The sequence below is a fragment of the Haliotis cracherodii genome, unplaced genomic scaffold (genome assembly GCF_022045235.1).
Source record: "Haliotis cracherodii isolate W230 unplaced genomic scaffold, xgHalCrac1.p SCAF_2, whole genome shotgun sequence".
Taxonomy (NCBI): Eukaryota; Metazoa; Mollusca; class Gastropoda; order Lepetellida; family Haliotidae; genus Haliotis; species Haliotis cracherodii.
This window is the reverse complement of record NW_027266275.1, coordinates 59255124-59271874: the sequence shown is the minus strand read 5'-3', so window position 1 is coordinate 59271874 and position 16751 is coordinate 59255124. Positions and strand designations below refer to the sequence as shown.

The window sequence follows — 16751 nt, the reverse complement described above, 5'->3', positions numbered from 1 at the left end:
ACCAGAAGTTGTTATCCATTTATCCATAAAGTTTTTCTTGTCAAATTTATGTTTGTGCTTGAATATTGATTCGATGCGATTTAAAGGCTTGTTCCAGCGGGTAGATTATCGTGTCCGATGTCTTTAGCGAGGTACTATTTATACCTGGTACATGTATATGTAGGTACATGCATATTTATTCTCTTTGCAACACATGTCCCACTTTCCACTCGCTTCGCAATCTGATGGCAACAGGCACAAATTGAGTCAATCTGGTGAACTAAATATTTTATCACATAAGTTCATCAGGAATTCTTTGATAAACAATTTATGAGAAACAAAATGAAATAATAACGCTAACTGTAAAACATTACAGTTTATTGACATTCCATGAAATAAGAATCATATCTTAATAAAGTCACGCTCGTCAGCTGGTAACTCTACTATAGTGAAGAACAGTCGCCTTTGGTAACAGTCAGATCATCAATGGCAATGTCACTTCTGTGGGCGCTGCCAATGTCGCCTTCTATTTTAACCTAAAACAAGGAAGATCGGCGTTACTCATGAAACAATAATACAAATGGTTAACGGTCAACTGGAGAGTCCATCCGCAAGACTCACATTAAAGGGCGGCACAGGTGGCACCCGTCACAAACACATGAAAAGACAAGTCAATTTGAAAGACAGCAAGACTGCATTTGTGATACGGTTTTCATGTTTGGCTCGTGGTATGGCTTTAACAGATCTCACGCATATCTCATCTCACTAAACAACTCAGTTTGAATTTTGATCTTGACAATTCAGCATTTGCAATCTGTTTGAGTGACATAGCATTGGTTCCATATCATGTTAGGGACGTACCTCGTCTAGCAGTCAACTCACCTTGAAGTCCCCAGTTTTAACTTCGAGGTTGGTCATGTAGTGATGCCACCCGTGACCCTGATCACCAGACACAGTGTGAAAGTTCGTATCATGGCCTCCTGATTGCATCCCTAGTTTCAGACTTCCTTCGTCATGGCCATACATGCTGTAGTAGACGCTCAGACAGTAGTGGCCTGCAGCTAATGTCTCGGACAAGAGGTAGCCTTTCTTGTGTTCATTTCCCGATGCTTCAAGGTAGGCATAGTAACCTGAAAGGTAATACATAATAAAGGGTTCTGTTCGTTTTCATAACTATATGTAATGAAAAGGCATTCATGGTCAGAATAAAATTCCAAAGAAATAATAAATATTACCATTGCTTTGGCGTTTGTTTTCGTTTTTCAACTCGCCTAGATGTATTATTTACTTATCGACTCCGGTATAGAGTTTTTGTACGAAGCATCTGCTCGCTGAATCACTTCAAGAAACAAATTATAAATTTCACGATTTCCATAGCGTATAAGTACTACCTAACAAACCAAGAAATATTCGTCTTTGGACAATAAATTGAATCATTGAATAAGTGAGTCTGAACGTGCTGCCCCATAGGTGATACACTGCAGACAACCCACCTTTGTCTGGCTACCGTCAGCCCGGAAGCCTGGCTTCCCATGTATTTCTGTTTGGCATAACAAAATATCATTAAATCATATGAAAGAGCTTATATTCGTTAATTCGGAAATGTCATTATGTGGAAGATTTTACCGGGTTTCAGAGTGTACCAATGGCACGCTAGTAACACCCCCACATCACTAACCGCTTGATGACCCGGAGTGATCAGTCGTGGGTCCTGTGTGTGAAGTCGAAGTGCTTCCTCTCGTACGGATCCAGTTAATGTCTCCACCATTCTGCCATTTGCAGAGATCAGTTTGGAAATTGCATGTTTCAGAGGCTACAAGAAAAGATCAAAACACGCACAAATTATCGAATGTCCAAAGTTTCAAGGTTTCTGAATGAATACTAAAAGTAAAATTATGTTTGAGCGTTATTGATGCGATTGCTCAGTAATATATTCCACCTGTTGTGTTACACCCGACCAAATGGGGATCGGTTGGTTCATATGCATAACTTCGCCGTGTGTAATCGCATCACGACGACGACATGCTAGAATTTTTAACAACAATGTTTATCTTGGCCATTTTTTCATACCACCTGAGATAAGGCACGTATGTTGGTAATGTTACTCCATTTAAAGATCACGAACGCTTTTGATATGGCTATTAAACTTACACGTAGAAGGATTTGATGTGTGTGTCCCCGAAGGAGTTGCACAGTCGTAGTAGATTTGTATTTCCTTAATGTCCCCAGGGCTAAGGTGGGTTCTCTGTCCAATCGACACCCCTGTCTTTTTGACGATGATCGTTGGCTTCGAGCGATCTTTAGCGAAGCCATAGGCGCTGTAATGCATCACAGACTCGTAGTCATAAGGCATCCCATATGTGTCGGCTTCTACAGAGCTTTTACGGTCAAAGTTGTGTTCATGGCCTGAATTAATAAAAATCATTTGAAGTATGGGTGAGGTGGTATGCTGAATTGAAGATTTCGGCTTTTGATATTCATTTATTTACACCGCCAAAGAGGTTTATTAAAAAGTATATATTAATGTATTTAATGAATCAGTTCATTTTAACAAAACATTTATATTACTATCTAAAGATAAACTACAGTGAACTACGTTTAAAACGAACACAATGAAGTGACGGATATAGCGAATTGTTGTTTGGATACCGGCCATTTGCGGTATCCTTTAGTTGAAACGCTTTTAACGAACTACGGTTATAACGAACAAAACATATTGGTCCCTTTCAGTTCGTTATAACCGAAGTTTACTGTTATCGTGTTACATACATTTACAGTTAACAGCAGGTAGATGTAGCCCCAGAAAACTAAAAAAATGAAAGACGTTACCCACGTCATGTTGACTGAATTGAACAAAACAATTTGCAAAACGACCTTTCATTTTGTGACTTTTCTCAATACTGGGTTCGCGAGGTAACCGGATCTTTGTGCTGTTCCCAATAAACTTGTCACATAAAAATAACAAAAAGTCGCAATATCAAAATTGTAGCAGCACAGATATTCGGATCTATCCCCTTACGTGGTGTTATATAAGAAAACATGTACCTTCCTGGATGTTGCTCCAAACAATAGTGATGTAATTATCTCTGTCGGGACGACTCTGCTCGTGCCAGAACCCCAGGGAGTGCATGGTCTCGTGCATGACGGTTCCTAACCTCATGCATCCACTGCCGAGAGTCACGACATCCAAGCCACTGTGACGTCCTACAGGAGTATGGCACCTGCACCAACATACATTTTATGGACTCAGTGGTATGTTTCGAAATGTCCCATTTGTTATATCGACACCGCAGTGCATGTTGCAGTTAAATCAGTTTGTGCTGGAAGGAAGAAACCTGCATTGATTGTTGGAGATATGCGATGAAGCATACCAAACCCAGCCACTCATTGTAACAATCTGTTCCCATTCCCAAACATAGGGTGATGGAGACATATTGTCCCCTATGACTTTGCCATGCATTACCCTTGAATTTGCCATTTTGATTACACATTCAGCGCAGTTACATGGACGAAATGCAACCCCTTGTTAAAATATTTCCAAACCAACCACATGTTTGGAGAGCTTTCATATCAGTTTAACATTCATGTTATTGCTGGATAGACACACGATCAACCATTGTAATTTATCCTTCTTATGAATAGAGTACTTTGGTTATGTTTTGCATCACCTGTCATGCATCAGTTCATATATTTACATGTTAACCCCTCCTTCATTTGTTTGTTTGTTGATTCACACCGCACTCAGCAATATTCCAGCTGTATGACGGCGGTCCGTAAATAATCGAGTCTAGACTAGACAATCCAGTGATTAACAACATGAGCATCGATCCACACAATTGGAATACGATGACATGCATCACCCAAGTCGCGAGCCTGACCAGTCGATCCCGATAGTCGCCTCCCACGACAAGCATGGGTTGCTGAAGACCTATTCTAACCCGGATCTTCACGGGTACAATCCCTCCTTCAAGTCAAGTGACACAAGTATATGTGTACCTTCTTTCTTGTATCCTCACATTTTGTATCGGAATGATGTCAAGTAAATTGATCAGATAATGAGTATGTAGAGCTTTTGCAAGTTACATGCATACCATTATGCAAGCAATTTAATTGAATAGTACAGTTTTTGTTTCAATGCATGATGGGTACAGATAGTTCTACATGTGGACGACATGCAAGCATACACTCGTGCAAGCAATATAACTGAATAGTGTAGTTTTTGTTTCAAATGCATGATGGGTACAGCTAGTTCTACAAATGGACGATATGCAAGCATACACTCGTACAAGCGATATAACTGAATAGTACAGTTTTTGTTTCAAATGCATGATGGGTACAGCTAGTTCTACATGTGGTCGATATGCAAGCATACACTCGTGCAAGCGATATAACTGAATAGTGCAGTTTTTGTTTCAAAGTCATGATGGGTTCAGCTAGTTCTACAAATGAACTATGTGGTATTTACCCCGATCCTCCCGCGTATCGTATGTAGGCATGCTCGTTTGTGCGGGGTTTGAAAGTGATGCACGCTTTGCCATTGACCTTGGTCTTCTCATGAATTGTCTGCATGGCAGTATGTATGGTACTCTCCTCAGACGATGCTACATTAAAAATACGATGTCATTCCAAACAGAGATATCCATAGCAACGTGTGTGAAGTGCTCTCTGATTACGTTAAAACTCATTGTTGTTACGGCAGCATTCATGTAGCTGTCCTATATTCAAAACTATGTCATTGAAACATTTGAAATTTTGAAAATAACTATTTTGGAATGATTTCAAATTATAAATGTGATATTTATTGTTTCAATTTCAAATTATTGTATTTATTCATGCACATGTATTGAAATCCAAATTCATCTTTAGTTGTTTATATTTGTTCAGAACAACTTTTCATTGCTTACAGAAATGATGGGTGTCAATTTCGAAAGGAACTTCGCCATTTGGCCATCGGTAGTTTTTGTCTCTTCTCGCATTTCTGTCCTGTAAAAATAGACATGTTTTGACAATACTGAAGTTTGCATATATCACAATGATTGAAAATATTCATTTTATGACATGATACTTTAAATACTTTTCCATTTTTCTCATCTTATTTAATTATATACAAAACAGAATGCCTTACGTTGGGGTTTTGTCCTGGCATCAGAATGATATCTCCCTCGAAGAGGCCTGACAAAAACAAATATTCATTTGGTTTATATTGTAAAATACTTTTATGACAAAAATGGATGCGTGGGTGGAAAGTGAATGCCTTTTTAAAAGAAACAATGACATCATGACTTCCTTATTTGCAAAATTGTTATCGCACTGATTCAAAATAAATAATGCCAGTGAGTATGGTCGGTTTTGGTCACATGAGGCCCAAGAGACAAATGGTTCCCAACCATTTGATATCATGAACAAATGTCTATCGACATAGCAAACATTTGGAACACTTTCCACAAATCATTTGACTCATTTTTCTGTGAATCTTCAAAAGTACAGATATATGTCTGTCCACTCATTATTTAGGTTCATATCATGAAACAGGTGCAGTGGTAAGGTGAAATGGAGTTTAACATCACGTTCCAAATTATTGCACTTATATAGCGACGTGATAATTAAAAGGACTTATACAAACTTTCGAAGGAAATCTTAATAATCTTAATTATTTGTAAACCTACCAGGGTTTTCTTCCGGATACGCCTCTAGAAAAATAAAACAAGAATTTAGTTTTAAAGCTTTAATTTGATATTGACATAAATTTGAAAATCGTGGTTTTTATTATGGTACTATTGTAGTGTTGATACGGAGGTCCGTACTTAATTGCAGACATGACTAAATGAACATTATCTTCAAATTTCAAAAATTAATGCAAAAATTACAAAACAATTAAATGTTCATTTATATATCAATTTCAACAAACACCTTGTCACTGAGTCTATTGTAGCATATGTGTGTCATAACTGAGACTTAAATTGGTGGATGATGCATGTCATGGTATCCCAATTGCGTGGATCAATGTTCATGCTCAATCACTGGATTGTCTGGTCCAGACTCTTTTATTTACAGGCCGCCGCTATATACCTGGAATATTGCTGAGTGCGGCGTTAAACAACAAACAAACAAAACTGAGATGACGGTATGTCCACAGATCACAAACTGGCTGTTTGCATGCATTCACTTGTGATTGCCAGTCATTAGGATAAGGTAGTGTAGCCAGGTGACGTAGTATCACACCATACACGAATGTTGCCTTACATCAACCAAACAGTTGATAAACAGCTTTAGAAAAAGAATGTGATTCGTTTATAAATAAACGCTTGTAAAAGCGCTTACCTCAAAGCTATATGTTTATGCATCATATTGGACTTACCATCGAAGTCTGGAAGCTGAATAAGAGAAACAAAGATTTTTGATCTTGAATGTTTCAAATTTGATCTTTAAGCATCTGGGGTATGTCGGTCTCTTTCCGATAAGACAATTATCTTGAGTGAGTGAGGTTTTACGCCGCGTTTAGCAATATTCCAGGAATATCACGGCGGGGGACACAAGAAATGGGCTTCACACAAGTCGGGAATCGAACCCGGGTCTTCGGCGTGACGAGCGAGCGCTTTAACCACTAGGCTACCTGACCGCCCTATTAAGAACGGTATGTGTAATATACTGACCTGATCTATTGGTATAGCAAGAGCATGCCCAACGAATAGGATGAGAACAACCCCTAACATGGTGCCTTCAAGAAACCGTTCTGAAATAATAGTAAGTAAAGAAGATAGTTATACTGATCTCTGTTCTTGATAAGGACCGTGGGAGCGGACGTTTGGCGAGTGTCAAAGTGTTACGTGTTGATTCCAAAGGTCGCAATGTATATTTAACCCCTTTAAGTGACTACAAACCCTTTGAGATAAAAGGCAAGTGCTCCTTTCAAAATATGGCAGACTTTGGTAACCGAACACTACAGCCATACTCAACCTCAATGTTAATGACATCAGAAATCGGCTAGGACTTGACATTCACAAAAGCATGGGGAGAAGTTTCTGATGTTTGTGATGAGCATGCGACGTGGCTTGTGACAATATCTACATCTAACAACTGACGAGAAATCTGAATCCTGTTTCGGATAAACGAGGGCATCTGGCTTTCCATGGAATAAACGATCTGACTTTCTTGGATTCGAAACTGTCTGAACCGAAGAAACTGACCTTTCCTAATATGAATTACCCTACTGACCTGACCTGAAAGTACCCTGACCATTCCTGGTAGTGACCGTACTGCCTAAAATCACCTGAGTTGCCGAGTAACCATCTGTCATCTGTTGCAGACTGGTGAAAATATAGCATGTCAAGGCCAGAGAATAACCAGTCTCGATTATCCGCCGAAACAAATTTCATTGGCCGTAAAAGAGCGGTGACAATTATATGAATTAATAATGACAATGAGAGATGACAATGATGTTTGAGAAAAGGGGAAGCATGTCTTGTCCTGATCTACCCTCAAAATAAGGCGTAAACACAGCATGAACATACTGCTTGAAACCTTCCTCCAAAATCAGTCATCAACGTATTGGCCTACATCCTTCCATGAAACAAAGTCTCCTTTTCCTTATCAAAATCCACACAAACATCCTCACATCTTTTTTCACTGCCTAAATTGTTGATTGTATGTTTCGGGATCCAACTCATAAGCCTTCAAAAATTGTCCTTTTTCAATTCATCATAGTTTTGACTAACTAGTTTCAATAATAAACGCCATGAGCTTTGCCCTTTAGAACACTTTGTATCAACATCCCAGTGCTCCTGTGGCCTTTTCAAATTTGTCGTTATCTTTTCAAAGTTTACAAATACAATTCCTTTAATTTAATATCTATCTCCTCTTTCTCATTCTTTCGGAAATTCTAATCCTTTCAGTTTTGATTCTTTCTGAAATTCCATTTTATAATTCAAAGCTTTCTTATTTTACCCCAAGCAGCGCCAACGCCAAAGCTGAATCGTCCCAAAGTACCTCCATAAATATATGTTTTAATCAAGACAATAATTCCTGAAAAGACTCCAAAATGCATTGGTGTTGGACATGCCTGATACGTTATGAAAGTGTCCAATTTATCCAAACAGGTATCGATACCATCTTCACTGACTACCCATCCCTTAGAATTATTATCAAAGCTAATTGCCGCACCCCAGTCCAACCCTCAACCCCTCGACTGTACATTTTGCTTCATCCAATTATCAGCTTGTTTTATATATACCTCTCATCACTTGGTTGCTCCAGCTTCATAACGGTGTAAGAATCTACATCAAAACGTGGCTGTGTGCATCAAACCAGAAGGTTGTTATCCATTTATCCATAAAGTTGTTCTTGTCAAATTTATGTTTGTGCTTGAATATTGATTCGATGCGATTTAAAGGCTTTTTCAAGCGGGTAGATTATCGTGTCCGATGTCTTTAGCGAGGTACTATAAATACCTGGAATATGCATATGTAGGTACATGCATATTTATTCTCTTTGCAACACATGCCCAACTTTTCACTCGCTTCGTAATCTGATGGCAACAGGCACAAATTGAATTAATCTGGTGAACTCAATATTTTATCACATAAGTTCATCAGGAATTCTTTGATAAACAATTTATGAGAAACAAAATGAAATAATAACGCTAACTGTATAACATTACAGTTTATTGACATTCCATGAAATAAGAATCATATCTTAATGAAGTCACGCTCGACAGCTGGTAACTCTGCTATAGTGAAGAACAGTCGCCTTTGGTAACAGTCAGATCATCAATGGCAATGTCACTTCTGTGGGCGCTGCCAATGTCGCCTTCTATTTTAACCTAAAACAAGGAAGATCGGCGTTACACATGAAACAATAGTACAAATGGTTAACGGTCAACTGGAGAGTCCATCCGCAAGACTCACATTAAAGGATTAAAAGCAGAGTCTCTGAAAAGATTCCGACTATGTCATGAGTATATGTTTATGAATCACTATCGAATAGGGGTGATACAAAGTGTCCACGAAAAGGCGAGTGTATCTTGCTCCATCGGTGACACCCGTCACAAACACATGGAAAGACAAGTCAATTGAAAGAAAGCAAGACTGCATTTGTGATACGGTTTTTATGTTTGGCTCGTGGTATGGCTGTAACATATCTCACGCATATCTCATCTCACTAAACAACTCAGTTTGAATTTTGAACCTGACAATTCAGCATTTGCAATCTGTTTGAGTGATATAGCATTGGTTCCATATCCTGTTAGGGACGTACCTCGTCTAGCAGTGAACTCACCTTGAAGTCCCCAGTTTTAACTTCGAGGTTGGTCATGTAGTGATGCCACCCGTGACCCTGATCACCAGACACAGTGTGCAAGTTCGTATCATGGCCTCCTGTTTGCATCCCTAGTTTCAGACTTCCTTCGTCGTGGCCATGCATGCTGTAGTAGACGCTCAGACAGTAGTTGCCTGCAGCGAATGTCTCGGACAAGAGGTAGCCTTTCTTGTGTTCATTTCCCGATGCTTCAAGGTAGGCATAGTAACCTGAAAGGTAATACATAATAAAGGTTTCTGTTCGTTTTCATAACTATATGTAATGAAAAGGCATTCATGGTCAGAATAAAATTCCACGGAAATAATAAATATTATTATTTCTTTGGCGTTTGTTTTCGTTTTTCAACTCGCCCAGATGTGTTATTTACTTATTGACTCCGGTATAGAGTTTTTGTACGAAGCATCTGCCCGCGGAAACACTTCAAGAAACAAATCATAAATTTCACATGATTTCCATAGCGTATAAGTATTACCTAACAAACCAAGAAATATTCGTCATTGGACAATAAATTGAATCATTGAATTGGTGAGTCTGGACGTGCTGCGCCATTGGTGATATACTGCAGACAACCCACCTTTATCTGGCTACCGTCAGCCCGGAAGTTTGGCTTCCTATGTATTTCTGTTTGGCATAACAAAATATCATTAAATCATATGACAGAGCTAATATGCGTTAATTCGGAAATGTCATTACGTGGAAGATTTTACGGGGTTTCAGAGTGTATCAATGGCACGCTAGTAACACCCCCATCACTCACCGCTTGATGACCCGGAGTGATCAGTCGTGGGTCCTGTGTGTGAGGTCGAAGTGCTTCCTCTGGTACGGATCCAGTTAATGTCTCCACCATTCTGCCATTTGCAGAGATCAGTTTGGAAATTGCATGTTTCAGAGGCTACATGAAAAGACCAAAACACGTACCATTAATGATCGAATGTCCAAAGTCTCAAGGTTTCCTAATGAATACTAAAAGTAAAATTATGTTTAAGCCTTATTGATGCGATTGCTCAGTAATATATTTCAGCTGTTGTGTTAGACATGCTCACATCCGACCGAATGGGGATCGGTTGGTTCATATGCATACCGTATTCGACGTACGAAGCGCCCATGGCGCTCTCAAAATTAGAAATAGGGGGCTCTTATTAAAATATTATTCTGGTGGAAAAAAAACAGAGTGAAAAGATAAATTTCGTGTTCATGTACGACAGATATATTTTTCCAGAATTTATTGCCCATAATTAAGGTTGCATATGACACACGAGTGCATATCATACGCGAAAAAATAAGTCTTGTGAACATTGATCAATCGGAAGGATGGTTAATTGGGATTGTTCACTAGACAATATATTCGCATATATCGCCGTAGGCGCTTATTAGAGCGGGGCGCTTATTACGTCGAATACGGTAACTTGGCCGTGTATTATCGCATCACGATGGCGTCGCTGCTTGCTGGTTTTTAACAACATGTTTATCTGGGCCATTTTTCGGACCACCTAAGATAAGGCACGTATGTTGGTAATGTTACTCCATTTAAAGATCACGAACGCTTTTGATATGGATATCCAACTTACACGTAGAGGGATTTGAGTTGCGTTTCCCCGAATGAGTTGAACAGCCGTAGTAGATTTGCATTTCTTGAATGTCCCCATGGCTGAGGTGGTCTCTCTGTCCAATCGACACCCCCTTCTTTTTGACGATGATCGTTGGCTTCGAGCGGTCTATAGCGAACTCATAGGCGTTGTAATGCATCACAGACTCGTAGTCATAAGGTCTCCCAAATGTGTCGGCTTCTACAGAGCTTCGGCGGTCAAAGTTTTTTTCATGGCCTGAATTAATAAAAATCATTTGAAGTATGGGTGAGGTGGTATGCTGAATTGAAGATTTCGCCTTGTGATATTCATTGTATTGACACCGCCAAAGAGGTTTATTAAAAAGTATATATTAATGTATTTAATGAATCAGTTCATTTTAACAAAACATTTATATTACTATCTAAAGATAAACTACAGTGAACTACGTTTATAACGAACACACTTATAATGAAGTGACGGATATAACGAACTGTTGTTTTGGATCCCGGCCATTTGCGGTATCCTTTAGTTGAAACGATTATAACGAACTACGGTTATAACGGAAAAAAAAATTGGTCCCTTTCAGTTCGTTATAACCGAAGTTTACTGTTATCGTGTTACATACATTAACAGTTAACAGCAGATAGATGTAGCCCCAGAAAACTAAAAAACTGAAAGACATTATCCATGTAATGTTGACTGAATTGAACAAAATAACTTCCAAAATGACCTTTCATAATGTGACTCTTCTCTATACTGGGTTAGCTGAGGTAACCGGATCTTTGTGCTGCTCCCTGTCACATAAAAATAACAAATTGAAGTCGCAATATCAAAATTGTCCACATGGAGCAGCAAAGATATTCGGATCTACACCAATATCCCCTTATGTGGTTTTATATAAAAAACATGTACCCTTCCTGATGTTGCTCCATTCAATAGTGATGTAATTATCTCTGTCGGGACGACTCTGCTCGTGCCAGAACCCCAGGGAGTGCATGGTCTCGTGCATGACGGTTCCTAACTTCATGCATCCACTGCCGAGAGTCACGACATCCAAGCCACTGTGACGTCCTACAGGAGTATGGCACCTGCACCAACATACATTTTATGGACTCAGTGGTATGTTTCGAAATGTCCCATTTGTTATATCGGCACCGCAGTGCATGTTGCAGTTAAATCAGTTTGTGCTGGAAGGATGAAACCTGCATTGATTGTTGGAGATATGCGATGAAGCATACCAAACCCAGCCACTCATTGTAACAATCCGTTCCCATTCCCAAACATAGGGTGATGGAGACATATTGTCCCCTATGACTTTGCCATGCATTACCCTTGAATTTGCCAGTTTGATTACACATTCAGCGCAGTTACATGGACGAAATGCAACCCCTTGTTAAAATATTTCCAAACCAACCACATATTTGGAGAGCTTTCATATCAGTTTAACATTCATGTTTTTGCTGGAACGACACACGATCAGCCATTGTAATTTTTCCTGCTTATATATAGAGTACTTTGGTTATGTTTTGCATCACCTGTCATGCATCAGTTCATATATTCGCATGTTAACCCCTCCTTCATTTGTTTGTTTGTTGATTCACACCGCACTCAGCAATATTCCAGCTGTATGACGGCGGTCCGTAAACAATCGAGTCTAGACTAGACAATCCAGTGATTAACAACATGAGCATCGATCCACACAATTGGAATACGATGACATGCATCACCCAAGTCGCGAGCCTGACCAGTCGATCCCGATAGTCGCCTCCCACGACAAGCATGGGTTGCTGAAGACCTATTCTAACCCGGATCTTCACGGGTACAATCCCTCCTTCAAGTCAAGTGACACAAGTATATGTGTACCTTCTTTCTTGTATCCTCACATTTTGTATTGGAATGATGTCAAGTAAATTGATCAGATAATGAGTATGTAGAGCTTATCAAAGTTACATGCATACCATTATGCAAGCAATTTAACTGAATAGTACAGTGTTTGTTTCAAATGCATGATGTGATGGGTACAGCTAGTTCTATAAATGAACTATGTGGTATTTACCCCGATCCTCCCGCGTATCGTATGTAGGCATGCTCGTGTGTGCGGGGTTTGAAAGTGATGCACGCTTTGCCATTGACCTTGGTCTTCTCATGAATTGTCTGCATGGCAGTATGTATGGTACTCTCCTCAGACGATGCTACATTAGAAAATCTATGTGATAACCGAGATATGCATAGCAACGTGTATGAAGTGCTCTCTGATTACGTTAAAATTCATTGTTGTTACGGCAGCATTCATGTAGCTGTCCTATATTCAAAACTATGTCATTGAAACATTTGAAATTTTGAAAATAACTATTTTGGAATGATTTCAAATTATAAATGTGATATTTATTGTTTCAATTTCAAATTATTGTATTTATTCATGCACATGTATTGAAATCCAAATTCATCTTTAATTGTTTATGTTTGTTCAGAACAACTTTTCATTGCTTACAGAAATGATGGGTGTCAATTTCGAAAGGAACTTCGCCATTTGGCCATCGGTAGTTTTTGTCTCTTCTCGCATTTCTGTCCTGTAAAATAGACATGTTTTGACAATACTGAAGTTTGCATATATCACAATGATTGAAAAAGTTCATGTTATGACATGATACTTTAAACACTTTTCCATTTTTCTCATCCTATTTAATTTTATACAAAACAAAATGCCTTACGTTGGGGTTTTGTCCTGGCATCAGAATGATATCTCCCTCGAAGAGGCCTGACAAAAACAAATATTCATTTGGTTTATATAGTAAAATACTTTTATGACAAAAATGGATGCGTGGGTGGAAAGTGAATGCCTTTTTAAAAGAAAAAATGACATCATGACTTCTTTTATTGCAAAATCGTTATCGCACTGATTCAAAATAAATAAGGCAAGTGAGTATGGTCGGTTTTGGTCAAATGAGACATCAAGACACAAATGGTCCCCAACCATTTGATATCATGAACAAATGTCTATCGACATAGCAAACATTTGGAACACTTTCCACAAATCATTTGACTCATTTTTCTGTGAATCTTCAAAAGTACAGATATATGTCTGTCCACTCATTATTTAGGTTAATATCATGAAACAGGTGCAGTGGTGAGGTGAAATGGAGTTCAATATCGCGTTCCAAATTATTGCACTTATATAGCGACGTGATAATTAAAAGGACTTATACAAACTTTCGAAGAAAATCTTAATAATCTTAATTATTTGTAAACCTACCAGGGTTTTCTTCCGGATACGCCTCTAAAAAAGTAAAACAAGAATATAGTTTTAAAGCTTTAATTTGATATTGACATAAATTTGAAAATCGTGGTTTTTATTATGGTACTATTGTAGTGTTGATACGGAGGTCCGTACTTAATTGCAGACAATGACTAAATGAACATTATCTTCAAATTTCAAAAATTAATGCAAAAATTACAAAACAATTAAATGTTCATTTATATATCAATTTCAACAAACACCTTGTCACTGAGTCTATTGTAGCATATGTGTGTCATAACTGAGACTTAAATTGGTGGTTGATGATGCATGTCATGGTATCCCAATTGCGTGAATCAATGGCCATGCCCAATCACTGGATTGTCTGGTCCAGACTCTTTTATTTACAGACCGCCGCTATATAGATGGAACATTGCTGAGTGCGGCGTTAAACAACAAACAAACAAAACTGAGATGACGGTATGTCCACAGATCACAAACTGGCTGTTTGCATGCATGCCTGCAGGTAGTGTAGCCAGGTGAGGTGGTATCACACCATACATGAATGTTGCCTTACATCAGCCAAACAGTTGATAAACACCTTTAGAAAAAGGATGTGATTCGTTTATAAATAAACGCTTGTAAAAGCGCTTACCTCAAAGCTATATGTTTATGCATCATATTGCACTTACCATCGAAGTCTGGAAGCTGAATAAGAGAAACAAAGGTTTTTTGTTTCTTTACAAATAAGGTGTGACTCAAACTTTTGTTTAATGTTTCAAATTTGATCTTTAAGCATCTGGGGTATGTCGGTCTCTTTCCGATAAGACAATTATCCATTAATCTTAAATTCAAACTTAATCAAGCGTTTACTTTGTATGGTTTTAGAAAAGTTACGAAAATTTAATCAATAGTGACCTGAAACAAATCGCCAAATAAGTGAGTGAGGTTTTACGCCGCTTTTAGCAATATTCCAGGAATATCACGGCGGGGGACACAAGAAATGGGCTTCACACATTGTACCCATGTCGGGAATCGAACCCGGGTCTTCGGCGTGACGAGCGAGCGCTTTAACCACTAGGCTACCCGACCGCCCTTATCGCCTATTAAGAACGGTGTAATATACTGACCTGATCTATTGGTACAGCAAGAGCATGCCCAACGAATAGGATGAGAACAACCCCCAACATGGTGCCTTCAAGAAACCCTTCTGAAATAATAGTAAGTAAAGAAGCTATTTATACCGATCTCTGTTCTTGATAAGGACCGTGGGAGCGGACGTTTGGCGATTGTCAAAGTGTTACGTATTGATTCCAAAGGTCGCAATGTATATTGAACCCCTTTAAGTGACTACAAATAAAGGCAAGTGCTCCTCTCAAAATATAGCAGACTTTGGTAACCGAACATACTCAACCTCAGTGTTAATGACATCAGAAATCGGCTAGGACTTGACATTCACAAAAGCATGGGGAGAAGTTTCTGATGTTTGTGATGAGTATGGGACGTGGCTTGTGACAATATCTACATCTAACAACTGACGAGAAATCTGAATCCTGTTTCGGATAAACGGGGGCATCTGGCTTTCCATGGAATAAACGATCTGCCTTTCTAGCATTCGAACCTGTCTGAACCGAAGAAACTGACCTTTCCTAATATGAATTACCCTACTGACCTGACCTGAAAGTACCCTGACCATTCCTGGTAGTGACCGTACTGCCTAAAATCACCTGAGTTGCCGAGTAACCATCTGTCATCTGTTGCAGACTGGTTTATAATGACAATTCAACACGAAAGTTGCAACAATGATTTAATACCTGAAACACGTTCAATATAACACATATCTAACAAGTTTGGCGTAAGGGGATTCTCACTGTAAACATGTGACTAGAAAGCTATTGGTACATGTACATGACTGAGCATCAGTCATGCCCAGCTAGGGATCGATTCGCCTTTCACAACTTCCCAAGCATTGGGTATAAACACAGGAGAATCGACTACATGTACCTGACTTATGTGTACCTGACTGAGCATCGGTCAGGCCCAAGCTGTTGGGATCAATTGTCGAGAGTGATACATAGAATACTAAGGTTTCGACAATTAACTACACATCTATCATTCTACACTACAGATAGAAACGTATTAGATGCTAAATACCATGGACATGATGGAGGTCAAGCCTGACCTGTGTTTTGACAACATGCATCCAATGCATCCCATCCTAATGACTGCAGGGGTAAATATACCCAATGACTGCAGGGGTAGATATACCCCGATTGCTAATACAAAATTTTAATATAACAGTGAGAATCCAGAAACAAACGAAAAAATAAGAGTGCAACAAGGAAAAACATGGACGGTAGTTGGGGATGGAGGTGGGATTGCTTGTCATTATTATGACCCCTGCACAAGATGGCTGACCTGAATCGTAATTGCGCATGCTCGTACTTGGCATGCTGGGAAATCGCCGTATCCTGTTACTATATATAGCATCACGCATGAGACATGTATGTATTACGGACGTTTGTTTATTCTAGATTCTTATAATAATATTAATACGTGACCGGGTAGTTAGTGTTACACTTATCTGGTTATAACTGCAGAAGATGTCTTCTGGCTTTTAAGGTTGTCTTATGTTACCTAATTACGAAACCATAGAA

General features: G+C 38.9%; 2 protein-coding genes across 2 annotated transcripts; both read right to left on the bottom strand.

The window, feature by feature from the left end:
• Positions 1-340: 340 nt before the first annotated feature.
• LOC139468296 (astacin-like) lies at positions 341-6720 on the bottom strand. The gene is made up of 11 exons (XM_071250176.1): positions 6633-6720; positions 6338-6353; positions 5646-5669; positions 5105-5151; positions 4884-4962; positions 4445-4580; positions 3025-3200; positions 2131-2385; positions 1658-1792; positions 862-1109; positions 341-515 (listed from the first exon to the last, which is right to left on the bottom strand). Exons 1-11 carry the CDS (start codon positions 6690-6692, stop codon positions 423-425), a joined length of 1269 nt encoding a protein of 422 aa, XP_071106277.1. The 5' UTR covers positions 6693-6720; the 3' UTR covers positions 341-422.
• A 1898-nt stretch (positions 6721-8618) lies between these two features.
• Positions 8619-15316, bottom strand: LOC139468299 (hatching enzyme 1.2-like). Its single transcript, XM_071250179.1, has 11 exons — positions 15225-15316; positions 14787-14802; positions 14113-14136; positions 13571-13617; positions 13351-13429; positions 12916-13051; positions 11772-11947; positions 10860-11114; positions 10049-10183; positions 9253-9500; positions 8619-8797 (listed from the first exon to the last, which is right to left on the bottom strand). The coding sequence occupies exons 1-11, from the start codon at positions 15282-15284 to the stop codon at positions 8705-8707; spliced, it is 1269 nt and encodes a 422-aa protein (XP_071106280.1). The 5' UTR covers positions 15285-15316; the 3' UTR covers positions 8619-8704.
• Positions 15317-16751: the final 1435 nt, after the last annotated feature.

Excerpts from the sequence above, each read along its gene's own strand:
- LOC139468296 (XM_071250176.1), bottom strand. The coding sequence starts at position 6,692 with ATGTTAGGGGTTGTTCTCATCCTATTCGTTGGGCATGCTCTTGCTATA. Across the intron at positions 5,152-5,645 it reads GTATCCGGAAGAAAACCCTG|GCCTCTTCGAGGGAGATATC; the intron begins GTAGGTTTACAA and ends TGTTTTTGTCAG. Across the intron at positions 4,963-5,104 it reads TGCCAGGACAAAACCCCAAC|GACAGAAATGCGAGAAGAGA; the intron begins GTAAGGCATTCT and ends CTATTTTTACAG.
- LOC139468299 (XM_071250179.1), bottom strand. The coding sequence starts at position 15,284 with ATGTTGGGGGTTGTTCTCATCCTATTCGTTGGGCATGCTCTTGCTGTA. Across the intron at positions 11,115-11,771 it reads ATGGAGCAACATCAGGAAGG|GCCATGAAAAAAACTTTGAC; the intron begins GTACATGTTTTT and ends TTATTAATTCAG. Across the intron at positions 10,184-10,859 it reads CAACTCAAATCCCTCTACGT|CCTCTGAAACATGCAATTTC; the intron begins GTAAGTTGGATA and ends CTTTTCATGTAG.